The 20,544-nt window shown below is 45.7% G+C and overlaps 1 protein-coding gene across 3 annotated transcripts in view; it reads right to left on the reverse strand.

Moving 5' to 3' along the window:
* Positions 1–20,544, reverse strand: part of LOC108719636 (arf-GAP with GTPase, ANK repeat and PH domain-containing protein 3) — a 52,796-nt gene that overhangs the window by 18,665 nt on the left and 13,587 nt on the right. Inside the window, exons 1-8 of one of the 3 annotated variants that reach the window (XM_041567262.1) lie at positions 15,030–16,100; positions 14,233–14,291; positions 13,765–13,852; positions 13,542–13,627; positions 12,832–12,973; positions 12,314–12,448; positions 12,042–12,169; positions 10,861–11,016 (exon numbers count right to left, since the gene is read on the reverse strand). In XM_041567262.1, the coding sequence (XP_041423196.1) occupies positions 10,861–11,016; positions 12,042–12,169; positions 12,314–12,448; positions 12,832–12,973; positions 13,542–13,627; positions 13,765–13,852; positions 14,233–14,291; positions 15,030–15,855 (1,620 nt within the window). In that variant the 5' untranslated portion in view covers positions 15,856–16,100. Of the gene's footprint in view, positions 1–10,860; positions 11,017–12,041; positions 12,170–12,313; positions 12,449–12,831; positions 12,974–13,541; positions 13,628–13,764; positions 13,853–14,232; positions 14,292–15,029; positions 16,101–20,544 lie in introns of those variants that run through there. The other 2 variants (XM_041567264.1, XM_041567263.1) reach the window with 2 other exon arrangements.

Raw genomic sequence — 20,544 nt, forward strand, 5'->3', positions numbered from 1 at the left:
ATTTGTATCTATACGCATCTTTGGGTTTCCATCTGGTTCTATCTATAGACATCCTGGGGTCTCCATCTGTAGTGCTGTGCTCTCAGACTGATACATAACCTGTTAGATCAGTCCTCCCCTAAAGGTATATGTGCAAATAACCCAAAATACCTCATGTTTACATAAAGCGTTAGAGCCTCTTGCTCTCTAACACATTCCAATTGTTTTCTATTGCTGGAATGGAGAAACATTCAGTTTTCGATCAACAACTGTGCAAACTGTCTGGTACTGTTACTTGTATCAGAGTACATGCTATTTCTAGCAGGCTATAGACTCCGTGATGTGTATAGTTTCAGATGGAGTTCCCGGCTGTGCATAGATACAGATGCAGACCAACCCCAGGCTGTGTATAGATACAGATGGAGACCCTGGGCTGTGAATAGATACAGGTAGAGACCCAGGGCTGTGTATAGATACAGATGGAGAGCCCGGGCTGTGTATAGATACAGATGGAGAGCCCGGGCTGTGTATAGATACAGATGGAGAGCCCTGGCTGTGTATAGATACAGATGGAGAGCCCAGACTGTGTATAGATAGAGATGGAGAGCCCGGGCTGTGTATAGATACAGATGGAGACCCCGGCTGTGTATAGATACAGATGGAGAGCCCGGGCTGTGTATAAATACAGTTGGAGAGCCCTGGCTGTGTATAGATACAGATGGAGAGACCGGACTGTGTATAGATAGAGATGGAGAGCCCGGGCTGTGTATAGATACAGATGGAGACCCCGGCTGTGTATAGATACAGATGGAGACCCCGGCTGTGTATGGATGCAGAACTCGGGCTGTGTATAGATACAGATGTAGACCCTTTGCTGTGTATAGATAAATATGGAGACCCTGGGCTGTGTATAGATACAGATGGAGACCCCGGCTGTGTATAGATACAGATGCAGACCCCGGGCTGTGCATAGATACAGATGGAGAAACCGGGCTGTGTATAGATACAGATGGAGACCCCGCCTGTGTATAGATACAGATGGAGACCCCAGCTGTGTATAGATACAGATGCAGACCCTGTGCTGTGTATAGATACAGATGGAGACCCCGGGCTGTGTATAGATACAGATGGAGACCCCGGGCTGTGTATAGATACAGATGGAGACCCCGGGCTGTGTATAGATACAGATGGAAACCCGGCTGTGTATGGATGCAGAACTCCGGCTGTGTATAGATACAGATGCAGACCCTGGGCTGTGTATAGATACAGATGGAGATCCTGGGCTGTGTATAGATACAGATGGAGACACCGGCTGTGTATAGATACAGATGGAGCCCCCGGCTGTGTATGGATGCAGAACTCGGGCTGTGTATAGATACAGATGCAGACCCTGGGCTGTGTATAGATACAGATGGAGACCCTGGGCTGTGTATAGATACAGACCCTGGGCTGTGTATAGATACAGATGGAGACCCCGGTTGTGTATAGATACAGATGCAGACCCCGGGCTGTGCATAGATACAGATGGAGACACCGGGTTGTGCATAGATACAGATGGAGACCCCGGCTGTGTATAGATACAGATGCAGACCCTGGGCTGTGTATAGATACAGATGCAGACCCTGGGCTGTGTATAGATACAGATGGAGACCCTGGGCTGTGTATAGATACAGATGGAGACCCCGGCTGTGTATAGATACAGATGCAGACCCCGGGCTGTGCATAGATACAGATGGAGACACCGGGCTGTGTATAGATACAGATGGAGACCCCGGCTGTGTATAGATACAGATGCAGTCCCTGGGCTGTGTATAGATACAGATGCAGACCCCAGGCTACATATAGATACAGATGGAGACCCCGGGCTGTGTATAGATACAGATGGAGAACCCGGGCTGTGTATAGATACAGATGCAGACCCTGGGCTGTGTATAGATACAGATGCAGACCCCGGGCTGTGTATAAATACAGATGCAGACCCCGGGCTGTGTATAGATACAGATGGGGAGGGGCTCCCAGCATGTATATCATACAGGAGACAGTATTTGTACCCCATGAGATCCTACTCAGAGTATATTAAGGCTGAACCTAACAGTTCTCCATCCATGAGATCTACTCAGAGTATATTAAGGCTGAACCTAACAGTTCTCTATCCATGAGATCCTACTCAGTTTATATTAAGGCTGAAGCTGCCAGTATCCCTGAGAACTTTGGCCAAGACATAGAGAGTGCCTGATGCACCCGTTCTATTGTTACAGTTTAGCAGTGTGATCTCTCAGCCTAATAATCCTCTGTTGCTGCTGCACACATGCCAGTCCTGCTGTTTGCAGAGGGATATTCCAATTCAATGAATAAATTGGGAGCACAGAGGCAAGTTATTAACACCAACTCCCTTAGCCTCACAAACCTCCTACACATTGTGGCACAACAATTGGGTGCGATCATCTAGAACTTGGCTAGAAGGCACAAAATAATCTTGGTGGCAATACAGCAGCACCATCACCCGCTGTTCTATAAGCCAATGAGAGGAGACGGACATGAGCATATGTAGGTGTCAGTTGGTCTGGTTTAATCTAACACAATGAGCACTGATCTGCCCCAATTGTTACATAAACAACCTAACAATCATAGAGACAAAGGCACACGGTAACCTGATGTATCCGAGTGTGGCCCCTGTGAGTGAGACCCGTTAGTGTGGTCCATAAGAAGGGTTGGTTGAGACATCACAGCCACTGAGCTGTTACATTGGATGTCTCAAAGCGCCAAAATAAGGCACAGGGAAATGATGTCAGAGTCTGGAGTTCCTTTCAGAATGAAATACCCCCTAGGCAGAGGAACAACACTTGGGGCAGGAATAAATGGATGGCCCATGAGCTGACTCTCAAGACAAGTAAGTTGTCCATTGGCTCCAGTTGGCCTGATCATTCTACACAAGTGGGAATGTGGGGCATCACTGGACAGTTGTTTTCTTTTTGATTGATTAGCGCAGGAGTCATCCAATAACGGCTCATTGGGGTCCCCAAAGCATCCAATTATGACAGGGCTCTCCCGGGACTCACAATGATATTATTATCCCTCCAGCCATACGGCAATGTACCCATGTACCCCTGCACATATATGGGATGTACTACCCCCCAGTGGTGGAACAAATGTGACCTGATCATTGGACTTGGGCCCCAAGACTGGATCACATGGGGTCAGAAGAAGTCAATGCACATCACCTGATAAAGCACTCTGGCCCTGATTTCCCAGCATTCCTTACTGACATGTGGCTGAACCTTCATCAGATTGCCCCCATATCAGGCAAAGAGCTGCTGACAGACCATGTATGATTGGTTAGTCTGAGGAGTTGTATCCAATTATATCGGGCCTATTGCCTGCCCATACATTCAGTGCGGTGTGGCCCCATCGGACCAACACCAATCTGCTAAGGAGGGAGGGGGCACAATAATATACAGACAATCTGTAAAGCGCAGTAATGTACTACATGTAACACAGGAATCACATGTGGGCTAGCATGTAACTGCACAAGAACAAGCATACTGACTGTGGCCCTAGGAGCCACAACACCTTGTTACTGTTCAGTAGAAGTGTGGGACTCTGGTACAAGTGGGAGGAGATCAGTAAAACTGTGGGGCTCTGGTACAAGTGGGAGGAGATCAGTAGATGTGTGGGGCCCTGTTACAAGAGGGAGGAGATCAGTAGAGGTGTGGGGCTCTGGTACAAGTGGGAGATCAGTAGAAGTGTGGGGCTCTGGTACAAGTGGGAGATCAGTAGATGTGTGGGGCCCTGATACAAGAGGGAGGAGATCAGCAGAGTTGTGGGGCCATGGTACAAGTGGGAGATCAGTAGAGGTGTGGGGCCCAGGTACAAGAGGGAGGAGATCAGTAGATGTGTGGGGCCCTGATACAAGAGGGAGGAGATCAGCAGAGTTGTGGGGCCATGGTACAAGTGGGAGATCAGTAGAGGTGTGGGGCCCAGGTACAAGAGGGAGGAGATCAGTAGAGGTGTGGGGCCCTGGTACAAGAGGGAGGCGATCAGCAGAGTTGTGGGGCCCTGGTACAAGTGGGAGGAGATTAGTAGAGGTGTGGGGCCCTGGTACAAGTGGGAGATCAGTAGAGGTGTTGGCCCTGGTACAAGTGGGAGGAGATCAGTAGAAGCATGGGGCCCTGGTACAAGAGTTCAGTACAGGTAGTAATGTTTGGCCCTGGTATACGTCATAGGATTGCACTACAGGTGTTAGTGTGTGGCCCTAACAAACGGCACCAAAATCTTGCTGCACAAAGAGCAGGAGTGCCATAGAGAGTGGCTAGCTAATGTGTTCCTGCCATCTGCTGGTACATATGTATCACTGTACTCTGTGTCTATCAGTTGCATCTACCCCAAACTGGGGATTAAGGGCAAAGACACATGCTGCAATTCGGGGAAATTAGTCACATGGTGACAAATCTCTTCTTCGGGGCAACTAATCTCCCTGAACTGCCTCCCCCACCTTCCCGCCGGCTAGAATGAAAATCGCCACCAGGATGGAACTTGGAGCGCTTCATTTTCCGAAGTCGCCTGAAGTTTCCACGGTGACTAGGAAACAGAAATTATGATGAGTAATAAACAATTTCCTGTTTTCCTAGTCACCCATGGCATGTATTCACCAATGGGAACTACCAAAACTGGTATCAGGGAGGGCCTACAACACCATTGCAGTGAAATGATATGCTTTATTCAGCAAAATGTACAACTGATTGCAAAACTTTTCTTCCAAATCTGGCTTCTTGTGAGGCAAGGACATCCAATTTATAACGATTTATGAAAGTGTTGACTGATGACCATCCTGCAAATCTACAGATTATTGCTGGTGACACTTTTGCCTCCATCACCCAGGAACTCGCCAATGCTCTATTGGAGTGGGCTTTAAGCCCCAGGGGAACTTTCCTGCCTGCTATTTTGTATGTTTTTGCAATAGCCACTATAATCCAGGAGATTATCGTCCTTTTCTAAAACCACAGGGAATTATGAACAAATGGTCCGATTTTCTCCAGGCACTTGTTCTCTCTCTCTAGGTAAACCTCTATTGCTCTGACTAGATTCAAGGTATGCCAATGAGCCTCTTTTTTTGTTCTTGGAGATGTGACAAAATGAGGGAAGTACCACCTCTAAATCCATATGAAACCTGGATACCACTTTAGGCAGAAACTTAAAGGCAGGCCATAGAAACACTTTACCTTTGTTGTAATGCACATAAAGCTGACAATTCTCCTACTCGACAGGCTGATGTAACTGCCACCAATAACATAACCTATAACATAAGGTTCCAAAGAGAAATCTCCTGTATTGGTTGAAAGGTGATCGTGTTAATGCATCTAACACAAAAGTTAAATCCTATGGCTGAGATATTCTCTTAATGCAAGGTCTTATTCTCATCAGTGCATTAAAAAATCTCTGGACTAAACACAGTCCTTTTGGAAGCAGGGTATAAAGTCTTGACAAGGTGGTACTTAACAGCAGCTAAAATAGCGAAGATATACCGCAGATCTAACAACCATTGCTTCCGGGGGCTGTCGGATTCCGGGCACGATGGGGCATATTTGGTGGACGTGCCCGAGGGTTATTAGGTTCTGGAGGAGGGTCTATCAATTAATATTTTTGGTTTTTCAAATTAATCTAAGGCAGAACCCTTACGAAGCCTTAATGGGATTACCTCCTACAAATATTCCGAAAATTCATTGTAAATTGTTAAATCACATATTCTTGGCGGCCAGACAAACAATAGCGAAATGCTGGAAAAGCCCAAATGTCAATTACACTATGTTTAAAAATAAGGTTGATTGGATATACGTGAATGAACAGCTTTCGGGGTTGGCCACGGACAGGTTACAGACGATTAACAAAATTTGGCAACCTTGGATCAGGTATAGGTTTAATGGCACAGTTTCGGGAGGCATCTGACGGGTTACGGTAGCGGGGCATTCAGACACTCTATATGTACTAGATTACTCTTCTCAGTCCATGGTAAATTGGTCTCCACCAGTTGGGTTATGATGACCGTTTTTTTTTGTTTTTACTTTTTCTAGTAGTTTTTGCTTGCTGTGTGCTATGATGTTATATTGTCGAAACTATTGTTGAAGGAAAAAAAAAAATAAACAAATTGGTACGCATTTGTACATAGAATGTGGTTCTGTATCATGGCCGGTACTTCGCATTCTGTAAATGTATCTGGATTATACATGTTGATAATAACAGAATGTAATTTGGTTTTATATTTCTGTTTGAGACTACACAAATAAAAATATTTAAAAAAAAAAAAAAAAAATCTCTGGACTAATGAATCCAGTGCTCAAGCTTTCTTTGTTCATGCTGACACTGCCGATACTTGCACTTAAAGCATATTCATTTGCAGACCCTTCTGACATCCTGCGAAAAGGAAATCCACCAGAAGAGAGGCTGTTATACAGATGGGATCTTGTCCACTAGCAATTGTGAATTGCACAAATTTGTCCCTAACTTTATAATATTGTGAAGATGTTGAATGTTTTCTTGACTTCTGAAGAAATTCAACAATATCTTCAAATTCAGTGTCGTAAGCCTCTCTCTTTCAATCTCCAGGCCATCAAGGCAGGTGATTCTCCTCCTGGGACTGGAACATCCCCTGGGATAACCACCCTGGAAAACTGGGGATTCTCCCGGGTTCCATCAATGTTAATCTGCAAAGCAACGGAAACCTTGGCCTCCCTGGCCAGAAGGGAATCACTACTACCACTTCTGCTGCTTCTCGATCTACTTTCCTCTGTACCTTCCATATGAGCGGAATCGGAGGAAAAATGTAAATCAGCCCTACGGACCAATTTTGTCTTAGGCCGTCTAGAGCTTTTGCTTCTTTGCATGGGAACCTTGAGATGAATTTCTGACACTTCCTGTTTCTAATTGATGCCATGGCATCTACATCTGGGAGACACCAAACCTATACCATAAAAATTTCTTTGTGAAGACTCCACTCTCCAGGATTTATAGTGACCCTGCTTAAAATGTCTGCTTTTTGATTTTCTAGTCCTGGCAGATTCTCCAACGACAACTCTGCCCACTGAAAAAAAATGTCTGCTTCGTTTAACAGCACCATACTTCTGGTGCCTCCCTGCTTTTGTACATAAGCTACTGCTGTCACGTTGTCGAACATCATCTTTTATGAATGTAAAAAGGGCTTCTTTTACTGCTTTTAATTGCAGGACATTTGACGACATCTGATTCATCTCCCAGGATTGTCCATTCCGGTTCTTCCAGACACATCTCTTCCAAGGTTTTCTGGAACGCACCACCATCTCAATTTGTGCTTTAACTCTTGAGGCAGTCTTAACTTTTTGTGTAACATCAACTGTGGATTTTGCACCTTCCTTAATAGGACATTCTGCAGAAATCTTGAATGCCATCGTGCCCATTTTACCATCTGAATTGTTGAAGACATCAGACCGAATATCTTTAGACAATAGCGCACTGTAACAACTGTCTGACTCCTGAAAATTTCATAGCCTGGATCATTTTCTGTTGCTTCTTGGTTGGCAGGCTCACCAAGTTCTCCTTTGTTTGAAAATATGCCCCTACAAATGATCTTGTCGAGCGATAATTGCTATTTTTCTACATTGCTGATCCATCCATGCAGCTGAAGAAACTCTTAACACTCTTCTTCTGTGGTGATCGGCTCCTGCTTGTGATCTGGCAGTCACCAGGATGTCATCTAAGTAGTAAAATACTGCTATATCTTCCTTTCTTAGCTAGGCTATGAGAGCAACCAAAATCTTGGTGAAGACTCTTGGTGATTGGGATAAGCCAAAATGGAGGCACCTGAATAGTACATGTTCCTAGGTGACTTCGAACATCAGGAATTTCATGTTTTCTGGCCAAATGGGTACTTGGAAATATGTGTCTTTCAAATCTATATTTCTGAGCCAATCGTCGACTGATATGGCCTGAATGATAGACCCTAATGACTGCATCCTGAAACTTCTTTTTTCCACGAATTTGTTCAACTTCCTCATATCTTTCACTGGTCTTAGTGTTCCTGGGGCTTTTTTTTTTACTAAAAAATAGAACCCTCTGGTTCTTTCGCAATATATTATATTTTGAAGAGGCATCTGTAGCCCAAGGTTTTAACCCCAGGTTCCTTCTTGCTGCTACCAAAAGTTCCATAGTTCTCACTGTGAAATGCACTAGGTCCACTGAAGGTTCTGATATAAAATAAACCACTGTTTTGCAGTCTGTCAGCATTTCCAGAAATTGTTGTCTCTTCACATTGGATGAACCTGCTTCCTCTATATCTAAACCAAACCAATAATTGTACACTGTCTCTCTCTTATCAGTGAAAAGAACACCATATTATAGGAGGAGCGTGTATGCAGGAAAAGGAAACTCTTGGAGCGCTATTTTGAATAAGGGCAAAAGTAGTGCCACAGTTTAAAAATTGGCGCCAAATAATGAATAGCAATGGCGTGCTTACTCAAAACATGCATGGGGCATAATTTTTTCAGTCACTCAGTACAATGAATTGAAGCAGAGTACAGACGAGTCTTTATAGGCATCATTGACTTATTATTCTCACCGTTTCCCCTTGGGGTGAGGTGGTTTGCCTGGCATTCCAGGATCCATAAGCGTGCTGCACATACAAAAAAACTCATATGAGGTATCTCTTACTGAATAATTTGGTGAAAAGGAGTATCATCCTTCACCTAACTGATTCTGAGCTATGAACTTGCATCCAATTCTGGCAAAATGGCAGTGACAGGAAGTCAATGATGCCTATAAAGACTCGTCTGTACTCTGCTTCAATTCATTGTACTGAGTGACTGAAAAAATTATGCCCCATGCATGTTCTGAGTAAGCACGCCATTGCTATTCATTATTTGGCGCCAATTTTTAAACTGCGCCACTACTTTTGCCCTTATTCAAAATAGTGTTTCAAGAGTTTCCTTTTCCTGCATACACGCTCCTCCTATAATATGGTGTTCTTTTCACTGATGCTTACCAACCATGCCCCCTGCTTCAATGAGCTGCGTTAGCCCTCTCGGCTATTCCTATCATCCCGGCTGTTCCACGTCATCACGCATACCTCCGGCGTGCCCGCAGAGGTTTCTATGCGGCTCCACAGTTTGCACACCGCCCGCTCTGTAACCTCTGACAACCTAACCCACACTGGGGAGGTAAAGGCTGGCCTCCCTGGCCTGTCCACCACCAGATCTGGCCCTCCATAGCTGACCCCAGTACCGGGGAGCCTCAGGACTTCCAGCAATAAACCGAAGGGAAGAGAGAGAAAGAGCCAGAGAAACCCCATACAATTGGGAATATAATAGGTCATGCTGATGACCTGCATCCATCCATCGGCCTCCGGACAGGACAAAAAAAAAGACAGTGAGAAGGGGAGGAGTTAACTTTTTAACTTGTGGAGGAGGTCCTGCCCATTGGCCCAGAGGGCGATTAACCCATTGGTGAATGCACGCCATGGGTGACTAGGAAATAAATATACATGTATTATTGTTACACACACAGCTGATTTGCTCAGATTGATACAAACCCAATACTGTGTCTGTGTGATATTAAAGGGGAAATATCCCTCCTTCCCTGTGTGACATGAGCTCAGTCAGTTGGGGGGAATGTAGAAAAGGGGGGGGGGGACAGATATAAATATACATGTATTATTGTTACACACACAGCTGATTCCTTAGATTGATGTGGACTGTGATGTGGTTGGCCGGCTTGAACATACTGCAATATGAGAACAAGCAATGCCTGTTTGGGTTAAAGGGGAGGGTATGTTTGAGTGGCTTAATGTCCTATTCATATTGATAATGGTGCAGAGGAGCTCTTGTTTGTAGCACTTAAAGCCCACCCCTAGTAATACCCCAGGGGGAAGCCAATGCATCTGGGGATCTGAGCGAGCGTTGCTAGGAGTCAGAAGGGGAGGGAGCGTTGCTAGGAGTCAGAAGGGGAGGAAGCGTTGCTAGGAGTCAGAAGGGGAGCGAGCGTTGCTAAGAGTAAGAAGGGGAGCGAGTGTTGCAAGGAGTCAGGAGGGGAGGGAGCGTTGCTAGGAGTCAGAAGGGGAGGAAGCGTTGCTAGGAGTCAAAAGGGGAGCGAGCGTTGCTAGGAGTCAGAAGGGGAGCGAGCGTTGCTAGGAGTCAGAAGGGGACCGAACATTGCTAGGAGTCAGAAGGGGAGGGAGCGTTGCTAGGAGTCAGAAGGGGAGGGCAGTATTTGGGTGGGGTTAAGCTGTGTGTAGGTGGGAGGAGTGAGTGCAAGTGTGTAAGACAATGTGAGTATGAGTGACTACTAACGGGTCTGTGCTGGTTTGGCCCACACTGAGGAGATTCAGCCTTACAGTGGGCTCTTAGAATTTCCCACTCATTAAACTATTGAAAATTCTTTTTTTCCCTTCTGGATATCATGGGGCTTCTCTTTGTTGGCTGCCATTATTCCATGCGCTGGGCATTGACTAGCTTTCTGACATCAACTCAGCCCTCCCCAGTAGCCAAACCTGCCCTTTACCTCCTTTTCCCACCACTACAGGTATCATTAACTAGTAGCTCTCCATCTCCAATCAAATGATGCCACTTCTTCCGCTGTAATCTTGCCAAGATCCGCCCCTTTTTCCGCTCAAATGCTCAGCCATAACCCATGGCCCTCTTATTGTCTCCAGTAATTTTAGCTTGTGAGCATCACTAAATCTTATTGGCTCACTGGGTCACATGTCCAGCCTCCCTATGTATGTGTGTGTTCATTGTGTTATTACTGATTGTGCCTAACAGTCCCCTCCCTTGCCTGGATCCCATTTCATGCCATGCATTATTACTGCTTTATTAGCGGCTGCACCCCATCATTGTTCCCCCGTACCCCAGGAGTACTCACAGTGAAGATGTTGGAGCGGCGCTTGCTTTGCTTGCGGATGGGAGTCGGGGTGCTGGCGGCTGCAATGGTTTCAATGCGCAGCTCCCGTTGGCTGATACTGGGGGTGGATGGGACAGAGGAGGAGTAATCACTAAACGTCCCCCCGCCATTGGTGGCCTAGGGAATATAGAAAATTATAGTTACTGTATATAGACACAATGCATTCTGGGTAATCACAGCCTCACCCATTGTCTTCGGTATAAAGAAGGGGCAGATTGTCCTGGCACCTCCCATCATGCTCTCTGCTCATACACTGCCCATTACACTCTCTCCCTTCATGCTCTCTGCTCATACACTGCCCATTACTCTCTCTCCCATCATGCTCTCTGCTCATACACTGCCCATTACTCTCTCTACCATCATGCTCTCTGCTCATACACTGCCAATAACACTCTGTCCCATCATGCTCTCTGCTCATACACTGCCCATTACACTCTCTCCCATCATGCTCTCTGCTCATACACTGCCCATTACACTCTCTCCCTTCATGCTCTCTGCTCATACACTGCCCATTACTCTCTCTCCCATCATGCTCTCTGCTCATACACTGCCCATTACTCTCTCTACCATCATGCTCTCTGCTCATACACTGCCAATAACACTCTGTCCCATCATGCTCTCTGCTCATACACTGCCCATTACACTCTCTCTGCCATCATGCTCTCTGCTCATACACTGCCCATTACTCTCTCTCCCATCATGCTCTCTGCTCATACACTGCCCATTACACTCTCTCCCATCATGCTCTCTGCTCATACACTGCCCATTACACTCTCTCCCATCATGCTCTCTGCTCATACACTGCCCATTACATTCTCTCCCGTCATGGCTCTCTGCTCATACACTGCCCATAACATTCTGTCCCATCATGCTCTCTGCTCATACACTGCCCATTACACTCTCTCCCACCATGCACCCTGCTCATTCTCAAAACTGCATGGATGCACAACACAGCATGGGCACACACAAGTACACAACACAAACAGTCACAAGCTGGGCTAGCAATATTCACAAAGTATGACACTGGCAAAAAGAGAAGAGATGGCACAGGTGTAGCAGGACTTGCTACAGATCCATGTGGGAACACAAAGCAAAGCATGGCACATAGTGTGTGGCATACAGAAAGGCAGAATAGCCCGTACCTGGTTCATGTGCATGGACGGTATGGAGGCGGCAGACACAGATGAGTGGCTGGGAGAGTTGGGCAGAGACTTGCACGGACCAATGGAAAGCTGCTGCTTTTTGCGGATAGCGACCACCTTCTGTGCCACTGTGGGACAGAGAATAGAGGTGAGGGAGCCAGTAGTACAATACACTAGAAACATGGCAAATGGACAGTGGCACAAGAATAACACAGCGCCCCCTACTGACATGAGATGCCCATCTACCAACATCCCCTCGCCACCCTCCTCACCGTCCTGAAAGACACGTTCCACATTGAGCCCATAGGTGGCACACGTCTCATAGTAAGTGCAACGCTTCAGGTCATTGGAGAGCTTGCGTGCCCGTGAGTCGTCTATCACCCGAGGATTCGTAGCACTGATTGCATCTGGCACAGGAAAAAGGAAACAAAAAGTTACATGTAACAGAAGGTTGGGCAGCAACATATTAGTACCTGCAGCAATGATACCCATCATACTAGGGCACTAGCTGTTGGACAGAGAGGGGAGGGGATTAGAAAAAAGGTAGAAAAGTAGCCATTTAGTAGAAGAGACTGAACGGCAGAACAAGAAACAGGATGGGATTTGGCAGAATATCAGAGAATAAAGTAGAACTTGGCATGATAGGAGTTGGATGAACATTGGAGAAGCAGCAGAATAAATAATGCTGGGACATTGGTGAGTGAAAGGGAAGAGAAAGACAGTAGATCCAGGACCAGGAGTGGAGGGTGGAACATACAGAAATAAGGGGAAAAATAAAACATGGATTCACCTTGGGTTCCTACCAGGACCATGGGTACGTCGGCCGTATTGCGGTAACTGGACAGACGTGCATAATAATTAAACACTGTCTGAAAACTGATCTCATCCTCCAGACTGAAGACAAAGACAACAGCATCAACCCAAGCTGCAAACTAGAGCAAAGAAAAGAGTAGGCAGGGGTAAGTAGGCTCAGGCAGAGGTGAGTACATATGAGCTAAGAGTAAGCAGACAGAGAGAGATAGGGGCAGGGGTAAGAAGACGCTGAGAGAGAGACAAAGGTATGTAGAGAGAGGGACGGGTATGTAAACAGATAAGCAAATGCAAAGAGATGGGGACATGGTTAAGTAGGTGCACAGAGAGAGAAACGGGTAAGAAGATGCAGAGAGAGAGAAACATGGGTAACTAAAGTGTAAGTAGACACAGAGAGATCCATTCCCCAAGAGAGAGAGAGAGAAAGAGAGATCCATTTCTCAATGCATGCAATTATAGTGCCTGGGTACAAGCCTTTATACTATATTAACAAACATGGGGTGCAAATTACACAGGTAAGGCACTTATTGGTAACTGCTGCTACTCATGCCCCCATGTGTGTCTGTACATAATGTAGAATGGTGACTATACCTGCTGTTTGCTGTTACAGGCCACTGTAACTCCCACATATGCAACTGAGGGGAATATTTGGGCAGCAGACAGTGAGATGCATTCAAATTCACTACTTACCTGCATTTCGGGGGGCCCTCCTTCATCTCTGATCAGCAGCAGATAGCTCTGTCCGTCAACCACAATCTCTTTCTTAAACCTGCCCCCTGTGCAGAGAGACACGGTCGTGAGGAGAGGGAGGCAGAGATCCTCCATACAGACATCCCATAATAGCCAAGCACACAGGTCTGGTGGTGTCACACGCGTGTGCGCTTACACACATACAAGCAATGAGATATATCACCTTCTGGAGACTCCTCCTGTACATATGTACCCGTCAGGTACCGGTGCACCAGCGCCGACTTTCCACTCGACAGATTACCCACAATGCCCTGTAGGGGGAGGAGCAATATAAAGCCGGTCACATATTGGGGCCCCTCTTACCCCTGAAGCTAAATGTCAACTCAGGACTTATCCAGCAGCATTACAGCATCTGCTAGCCACAAGACTTGGGACTCTTTATGGGTCAAAGCTGAACCCTTCTCACTCCTCTTTGTGACAAAACTCAGCCACACCCCTGCCTGACCATGGGAGAGAGAACAGCCCAGGATCCCAGGCATGAGCAGATTGGTTGTGATTGGAGATCACCCATGGGGCTATTCTGCTTTGTAGAGAGTTAGACATCAGCACTAGGGGGCACATAACCAGTGGGGGGACTGGATTCTTAATGTAAGTGGCCTGATCTAAGCAAAGTGGGGGACAAGGTACTTACCACCTTTAGTTCTGGTACTGATCTGCTCAGAGTCCATTCTTGGCTGTTGACAAATGAGTCTGAAAGAAACAAATACAAGTTATACCCAATGACAAATGGAGAGCGGCCACATTCCCATGGCTGATAGCGACTCTATAACACACAGATCAGAACATGGATCAGAACCCGGATCAAGGCCAGGACCCTCTCTCAGACCTGGCAAGGCTGAATTCAGTGCATGCATTTTTTTGACCTTCCACCTAAGCCCCCCAGGGGTAAAGGCCTCACAGTTTGGGAATCACCAGTATTATTGCCATTCCCCCTTAGAGGGTTGGAATAGGATTTCCTGGCCAGTAAGCTCCTCCCACCTGGCCAGTAAGCTCCTCCCTCCTGGCAGAGCAGGCTCACTTTCTGTAGCTCAGTGGTAACATTTATTGATGAAATTGTGGGGTTTTCATTGGCTGGCGTTTCAGGGGGCTGAATGAAGGTTTCAGAGAGTAATGTGGCCCCCTGTTAGTGCATACGCACATAATGAGAGTGAGCCTGGCCAGCATGGTAGATAAACTGAACCCCCCTTTGATTATGTGCAGCACCATGTTAGTCCTCTGCTCTCTAAGGCAATGACAAGGCCACTAGATCAGAAGTGGAAATAAGCCAAACAGGACACAGAACAGGCAGTCCATGAACAGCTGGTTCCATTCTGCCTATGGATATACAATGGTACAAAGGTGCATGTCCCCCATACAATGCCCTCAGCAGGTACAAGCACAAGGTAGCAGTGGGCCCCGCTCAGGTTGGTATAAATGAACAAGACTTACCCTGAAGGTTCCTACGGGCTCTGCTTTCTGCTCTTATCATGTCAATTAGCACAGGCTCAGAGTTAGTGCCAGTCCTGATTTGGTTCATGGTGCCATATTCTTTCTTTCTAAAAGGGGCAGTGATCAACCTCCATAAACCAGTCCTGTCCTCTTTACTCCTCTCCACAGGAGACTCCAATTTCATCAGATCCTCTCCCTCTCTGCGGCTCCGCACCCTATTCTCAATCTGCTCTTCCCCTTTGCTGGAATCTGCCGTCCTGCGCATGCGGAAACTGAAGCTCTTGTGCAGGGAGGAGAAGGTCCTCCTAGAAGCCTCCTGAGATCTTCTCCCAAACATATTCCATCGCTGGCTGCTCCACAGGGAACTTCCTCTCAGGAAACCAGAGCTACTGCTCATCCCTCCCAGACTGCTATCATGTTCTGCCCAACACCTACCCGACTGCCCCCTATCAACATGGTGGATCTCCAAGACACTCATACTCAGGGGATGATGTGGTGCAATATCTGGACTCTGCCAAGGAGAAGGCTCTAGGACATGGACACCCCCTGACGAATCACACCTCAATCCTGACTGCTGCTTCAGAAAATCCAAAAACCCACCAAGGGCCCCAGGGTAGAGTTCTGCTCTATGGCCCGGGAGCTCACTGCTAAGAAAAGAGAGGCTTTTGGGCCTCCGTTTCTGATGTTTGGAAGCATGGATAGCAGCCTGGATGGCTTGGGTAGACGATGGGTCAGCAGCTGGTGCAAAAACTTCTGAACTTTGCCTGCAGTCCAAGCCTCCTGAATTGCACATGCTTCTCAGCTCCATGCTCTTATATGTCCTCATAATCCACCCAGTAGCACCATCTATAACTCCATCCAGGGGCCATGCCTACACTCACCTCATCTCTGAAGTGCAAATATGGCTGCCCAGATAACCAGAGAGAGATCACAGGGCTCAATCAAAAGGTACCAGAAAGTGTATAGGGTAGACTCCCAGTTAAAACAGAGCGAGAGAAGGGGAGACTTAAAATGGAGAAGAGAAAGAGAAGGGGAGACTCACAATGGAGAAGAGAAAGAGAAGGGGAGACACACAATGGAGAAGAGAAAGAGAAGGAGAGACTCACAATGGAGAAGAGAAAGAGAAGGGGAGACTCACAAGGGAGAAGAGAAAGAGAAGGGGAGACTCACAATGGAGAAGAGAAAGAGAAGGGGAGACTCGCAATGGAGAAGAGAAAGAGAAGGGGAGACTCACTATGGAGAAGAGAAAGAGAAGGGAAGACTCACAATGGAGAAGAGAAAAGAAGGAGAGACTCACAATGGAGAAGAGAGAGAGAAGGGGAGACTCGCAATGGAGAAGAAAAAGAGAGACTAACAATGGTGAAGAGAGAGAAGGGGAGACTTACAATGGAGAAGAGAAAGAGAAGGGGAGACTCGCAATGGAGAAGAGAAAGAGAAGGGGAGACTCACTATGGAGAAGAGAAAGAGAAGGTGAGACTCACAATGGAGAAGAGAAAGAGAAGGAGAGACTCACAATGGAGAAGAGAGAGAGAAGGGGAGACTCGCAATGGAGAAGAAAAAGAGAGACTAACAATGGTGAAGAGAGAGAAGGGGAGACTTACAATGGAGAAGAGAAAGAGAAGGGGAGACTCGCAATGGAGAAGAGAAAGAGAAGGGGAGACTCACAATGGAGAAGAGAGAGTGAAGGGGAGACTTACAATGGAGAAGATAAAGAGAAGGACAGAATTCTAGTACAATAAATCAGAGGGGAAGAGTTAGGGTTAGTCAGTGTAGAATTCCACAAATAAGGGCAAATCCGGGAAGTAAAAGAGAAGAGGGCAGAATCCCAGAGGAAAGAGAGTGCAGGGTCAAATCCCAGAGGAAAGAGAGTGCAGGGTCAAATCCCAGAGGAAAGAGAGTGCAGGGTCAAATCCCAGAGGAAAGAGAGCGGAGGGAAGAATCCCAGAGGTAAGAGAGCGGAGGGCAGAATCCCAGAGGTCAGAGAGAGGAGGGCAGAATCCCAGAGGTCAGAGAGAGGAGGGCAGAATCCCAGACGTAAGAGAGTGTGGGGCAGAATTCCAGATGTAAGAGAGAGGAGGGCAGAATCCCAGAGGTAAGATAGTGCGGGGCAGAATTCCAGAGGTAAGAGAAAGGAGGTCAGAATCCCAGAGGTAAGAGAGTGTGGGGCAGAATCCCAGAGGTAAGAGAGAGGAGGGCAGAATCCCAGAGGTAAGAGAGTGCGGGGCAGAATCCCAGAGGTAAGAGAGAGGAGGGCAGAATCCCAGAGGTAAGAGAGAGGAGGGCAGAATCCCAGAGGTAAGAGTGCGGGGCAGAATCCCAGAGGTAAGAGTGCGGGGCAGAATCCCAGAGGTAAGAGTGCGGGGCAGAATTCCAAAGGTAAGAGAGATGAGGACAGAATCCCAGAAGTAAGAGAGAGGAGTGCAGAATCCCAGAGGTAAGCGAGAGGAGGGAAGAATCCCAGAGGTACGAGAAGGAGGGCAGAATTCCAAAGGTAAGAGAGTGCGGAGCAGAATCCCAGAGGTAAGAGAGAGGAGGGCAGAATACCAAAGGTAAGAGAGAGGAGGACAGAATCCCAGAGGTAAGAGAGAGGAAGGAAGACTCCCAGAGGTAAGAGAGAGGAAGGAAGACTCCCAGAGGTAAGAGAGAGGAGGGCAGAATTCCAAAGGTAAGAGAGTGCGGGGCAGAATCCCAGAGGTAAGAGAGAGGAGGGCAGAATCCCAGAGGTAAAAGAGCGCGGGGCAGAATCCTGGAGGTTAGAGAGTATGAGGCACTCAGGACAAAGCAGACAGACAGCCCTGGGAACAGCTCTGGCTCTTGCACAAACTCGCAGCCTCTCCCTGACTGCCCTGCTTGTCTGCATGTCGGAACATGAGGGGCACTAACAGGTTGAGCGAGGAGGGAGGTTAAGGTGTTCAGTCACTATTTACACACATGAAACTGTCAGCGCTGACTGGCCACCCAGCTGTCCTCCTGGGTTATGTCACTTATTGCAAAGATCCCCAGCCTCATTCTTATACAGGAGACCCCAAATCACAAATGAGATTGTAGACACCGGGGATGGGATGGGATGGGGTGCTATCAGAATGATGGAGGGTATGAGGTGAAGCTGAGGGACTATTGTGTGCTGAGAGGGATAGCAAGTGAAATGTGGAGCTAAGGGTGGAGGCCTGTTCCCATAAATGAGCAGCCGTTATGGGAAGTACATGTGTAACTGTAGTTTAGGAAGATGAGGTAAGTGGGGTCCCAGGATAAGATATAAAATGGTTTTACATACGAGACCCTGACATATTACACTCACGAGAATCTAATTCTGAATAACTTCCTTATACCCATACCGTCTGTCTGTCTCTTCCCATTCCCTGACTACTCACCTCACTGCAACATTGTATCAATTGTCAGCTCTTCTGCACCCACTAGTCCTCCATCTTCAGTCCTTGCCTGAGCACAATGTACAGGATATATACAATATAAATGCCATCAGGCTGACTAGCAATTCATTAGCAGCTTAGAAACCAGTGCAGGCTGCATCACAATTGCTTCATCATCAGCCCAGTTGCATCAGCTTCTATGAAATAAGTACCCCCACATTCTGCTTGATTCCTCCCCCCCACCCCACCCCTAAGCCTCTCCCCAGCAGCAGCAGCAGGCAGACCCCCGCGTATAAGTATGACAGAGTGGGAGTAAGATGAGGGGTGCCCAGTACCCACACACACCTAACAAATAAAAACAACCCCTGGGGAAAATGTTACTTGAGCAATAATGGGGTGTCCCCACCCCTGGGCAATAAGGAATCATGAGACAACATCAGCTCAGCTTGGGTTCAGTAACAGAGGGGAGAGACGATTGAGACGGGAAGCTCAGTACTGGGGGATATGATCACTATATATAAATATATAGGGGGATATAATCACTATATTTAAATATATAAGGGGGGATATGATCACTATATATAAATATATAAGGGGATATGATCACTATATATATAAATATATAAGGGGATATGATCACTATATATAAATATATAAGGGGATATGATCACTGTATATAAATATATAAGGGGATATGATCACTATATATAAATATATAAGAGGGATATGATCACTATATATAAATATATAAGGGGGATATTGATCACTATATATAAATATATAAGGGGATATGATCACTATATATAAATATATAAGGGGATCTGATCACTATATATTAAATATATAAGGGGATATGATCACTATATTTAAATATATAAAGGGGGGATATGATCCCTATATATAAATATATAAGAGGGATATGATCACTATATATAATATAGAGGGCATATGATCACTATATATAAATATATAAGGGGATATGATCACTATATATAAATATATAAGGGCATATGATCACTATATATAAATATATAAAGGGCATATGATCACTATATATAAATATATAAGGGCATAATGATCACTATATATAAATATATAAGGGGATATGATCACATATATAATATATAAGGGATATGATCCTATATATAATATATAAGGGGATATGATCACTATATATAAATATATAAGAGGGATATGATCACTATATATAAATATATAAGGGGATATGATGTCACTATATATAAAATATATAAGCGGGATATGATCACTATATATAAATATATATAGGGGATATGATCACTATATATAAAATATATAAGAGGGATATGATCACTATATATAAATATATAAGGGGATATGATCACTATATATAAATATATAAGGGGATATGATCACTATATATAAATATATAAGGGAGATATGATCACTATATATAAATATATAAGGGGATATGATCACTATATATAAATATATAAGAGGGATATGATCACTATATATAAATATATAAGGGGGATATGATCACTATATATAAATATATAAGGGGATATGATCACTATATATAAATATATAAGGGGATATGATCACTATATATAAATATATAAGGGGGATATGATCACTATATATAAATATATAAGGGGGATATGATCACTATATATACATTTATAAGGGGATATGATTACTATAATAATGATTCATCAGTAGCTCCTCCCAGCAAGAATGAGGAAGCCAATCAGATTAGAGGAAAGAAGGGAAAGGGGTGGAAGCCCAGTTTAGGGGTAATTGCAAATGATGAAGCAGAGAATGAAGCTGATGCTACAGGGTCGATGATTATATTTGGATAAAAGCGCTGGTTTCTGAGCTGCCACGTTCCAATAATTATTTGCTAATCAGTCTCAGCCTTGTATTGTGAGATGTGATGTATATTCAGTAGCACAGAGCACGTACAGTATTTCTGCCCTAGTCCTTTACTTAAGTTTTAGTTCTCCTTTATAAGCAGGACTGTTCTTCCTGTAGGGATTGGCTTTAGCCTTCAGTGTTCATGTGGCAGAGAGCAGGTTAATCCTGGGCTTTGTCAGGGGAGGGTTGATGTGATACACAATTGGGAATGGTTCTCAATGACAAATGTGTAATTATCAGTCAGTAATTAG

Source organism: Xenopus laevis, chromosome 6S (genome assembly GCF_017654675.1).
Source record: "Xenopus laevis strain J_2021 chromosome 6S, Xenopus_laevis_v10.1, whole genome shotgun sequence".
In the NCBI taxonomy this organism is placed as follows: Eukaryota; Metazoa; Chordata; class Amphibia; order Anura; family Pipidae; genus Xenopus; species Xenopus laevis.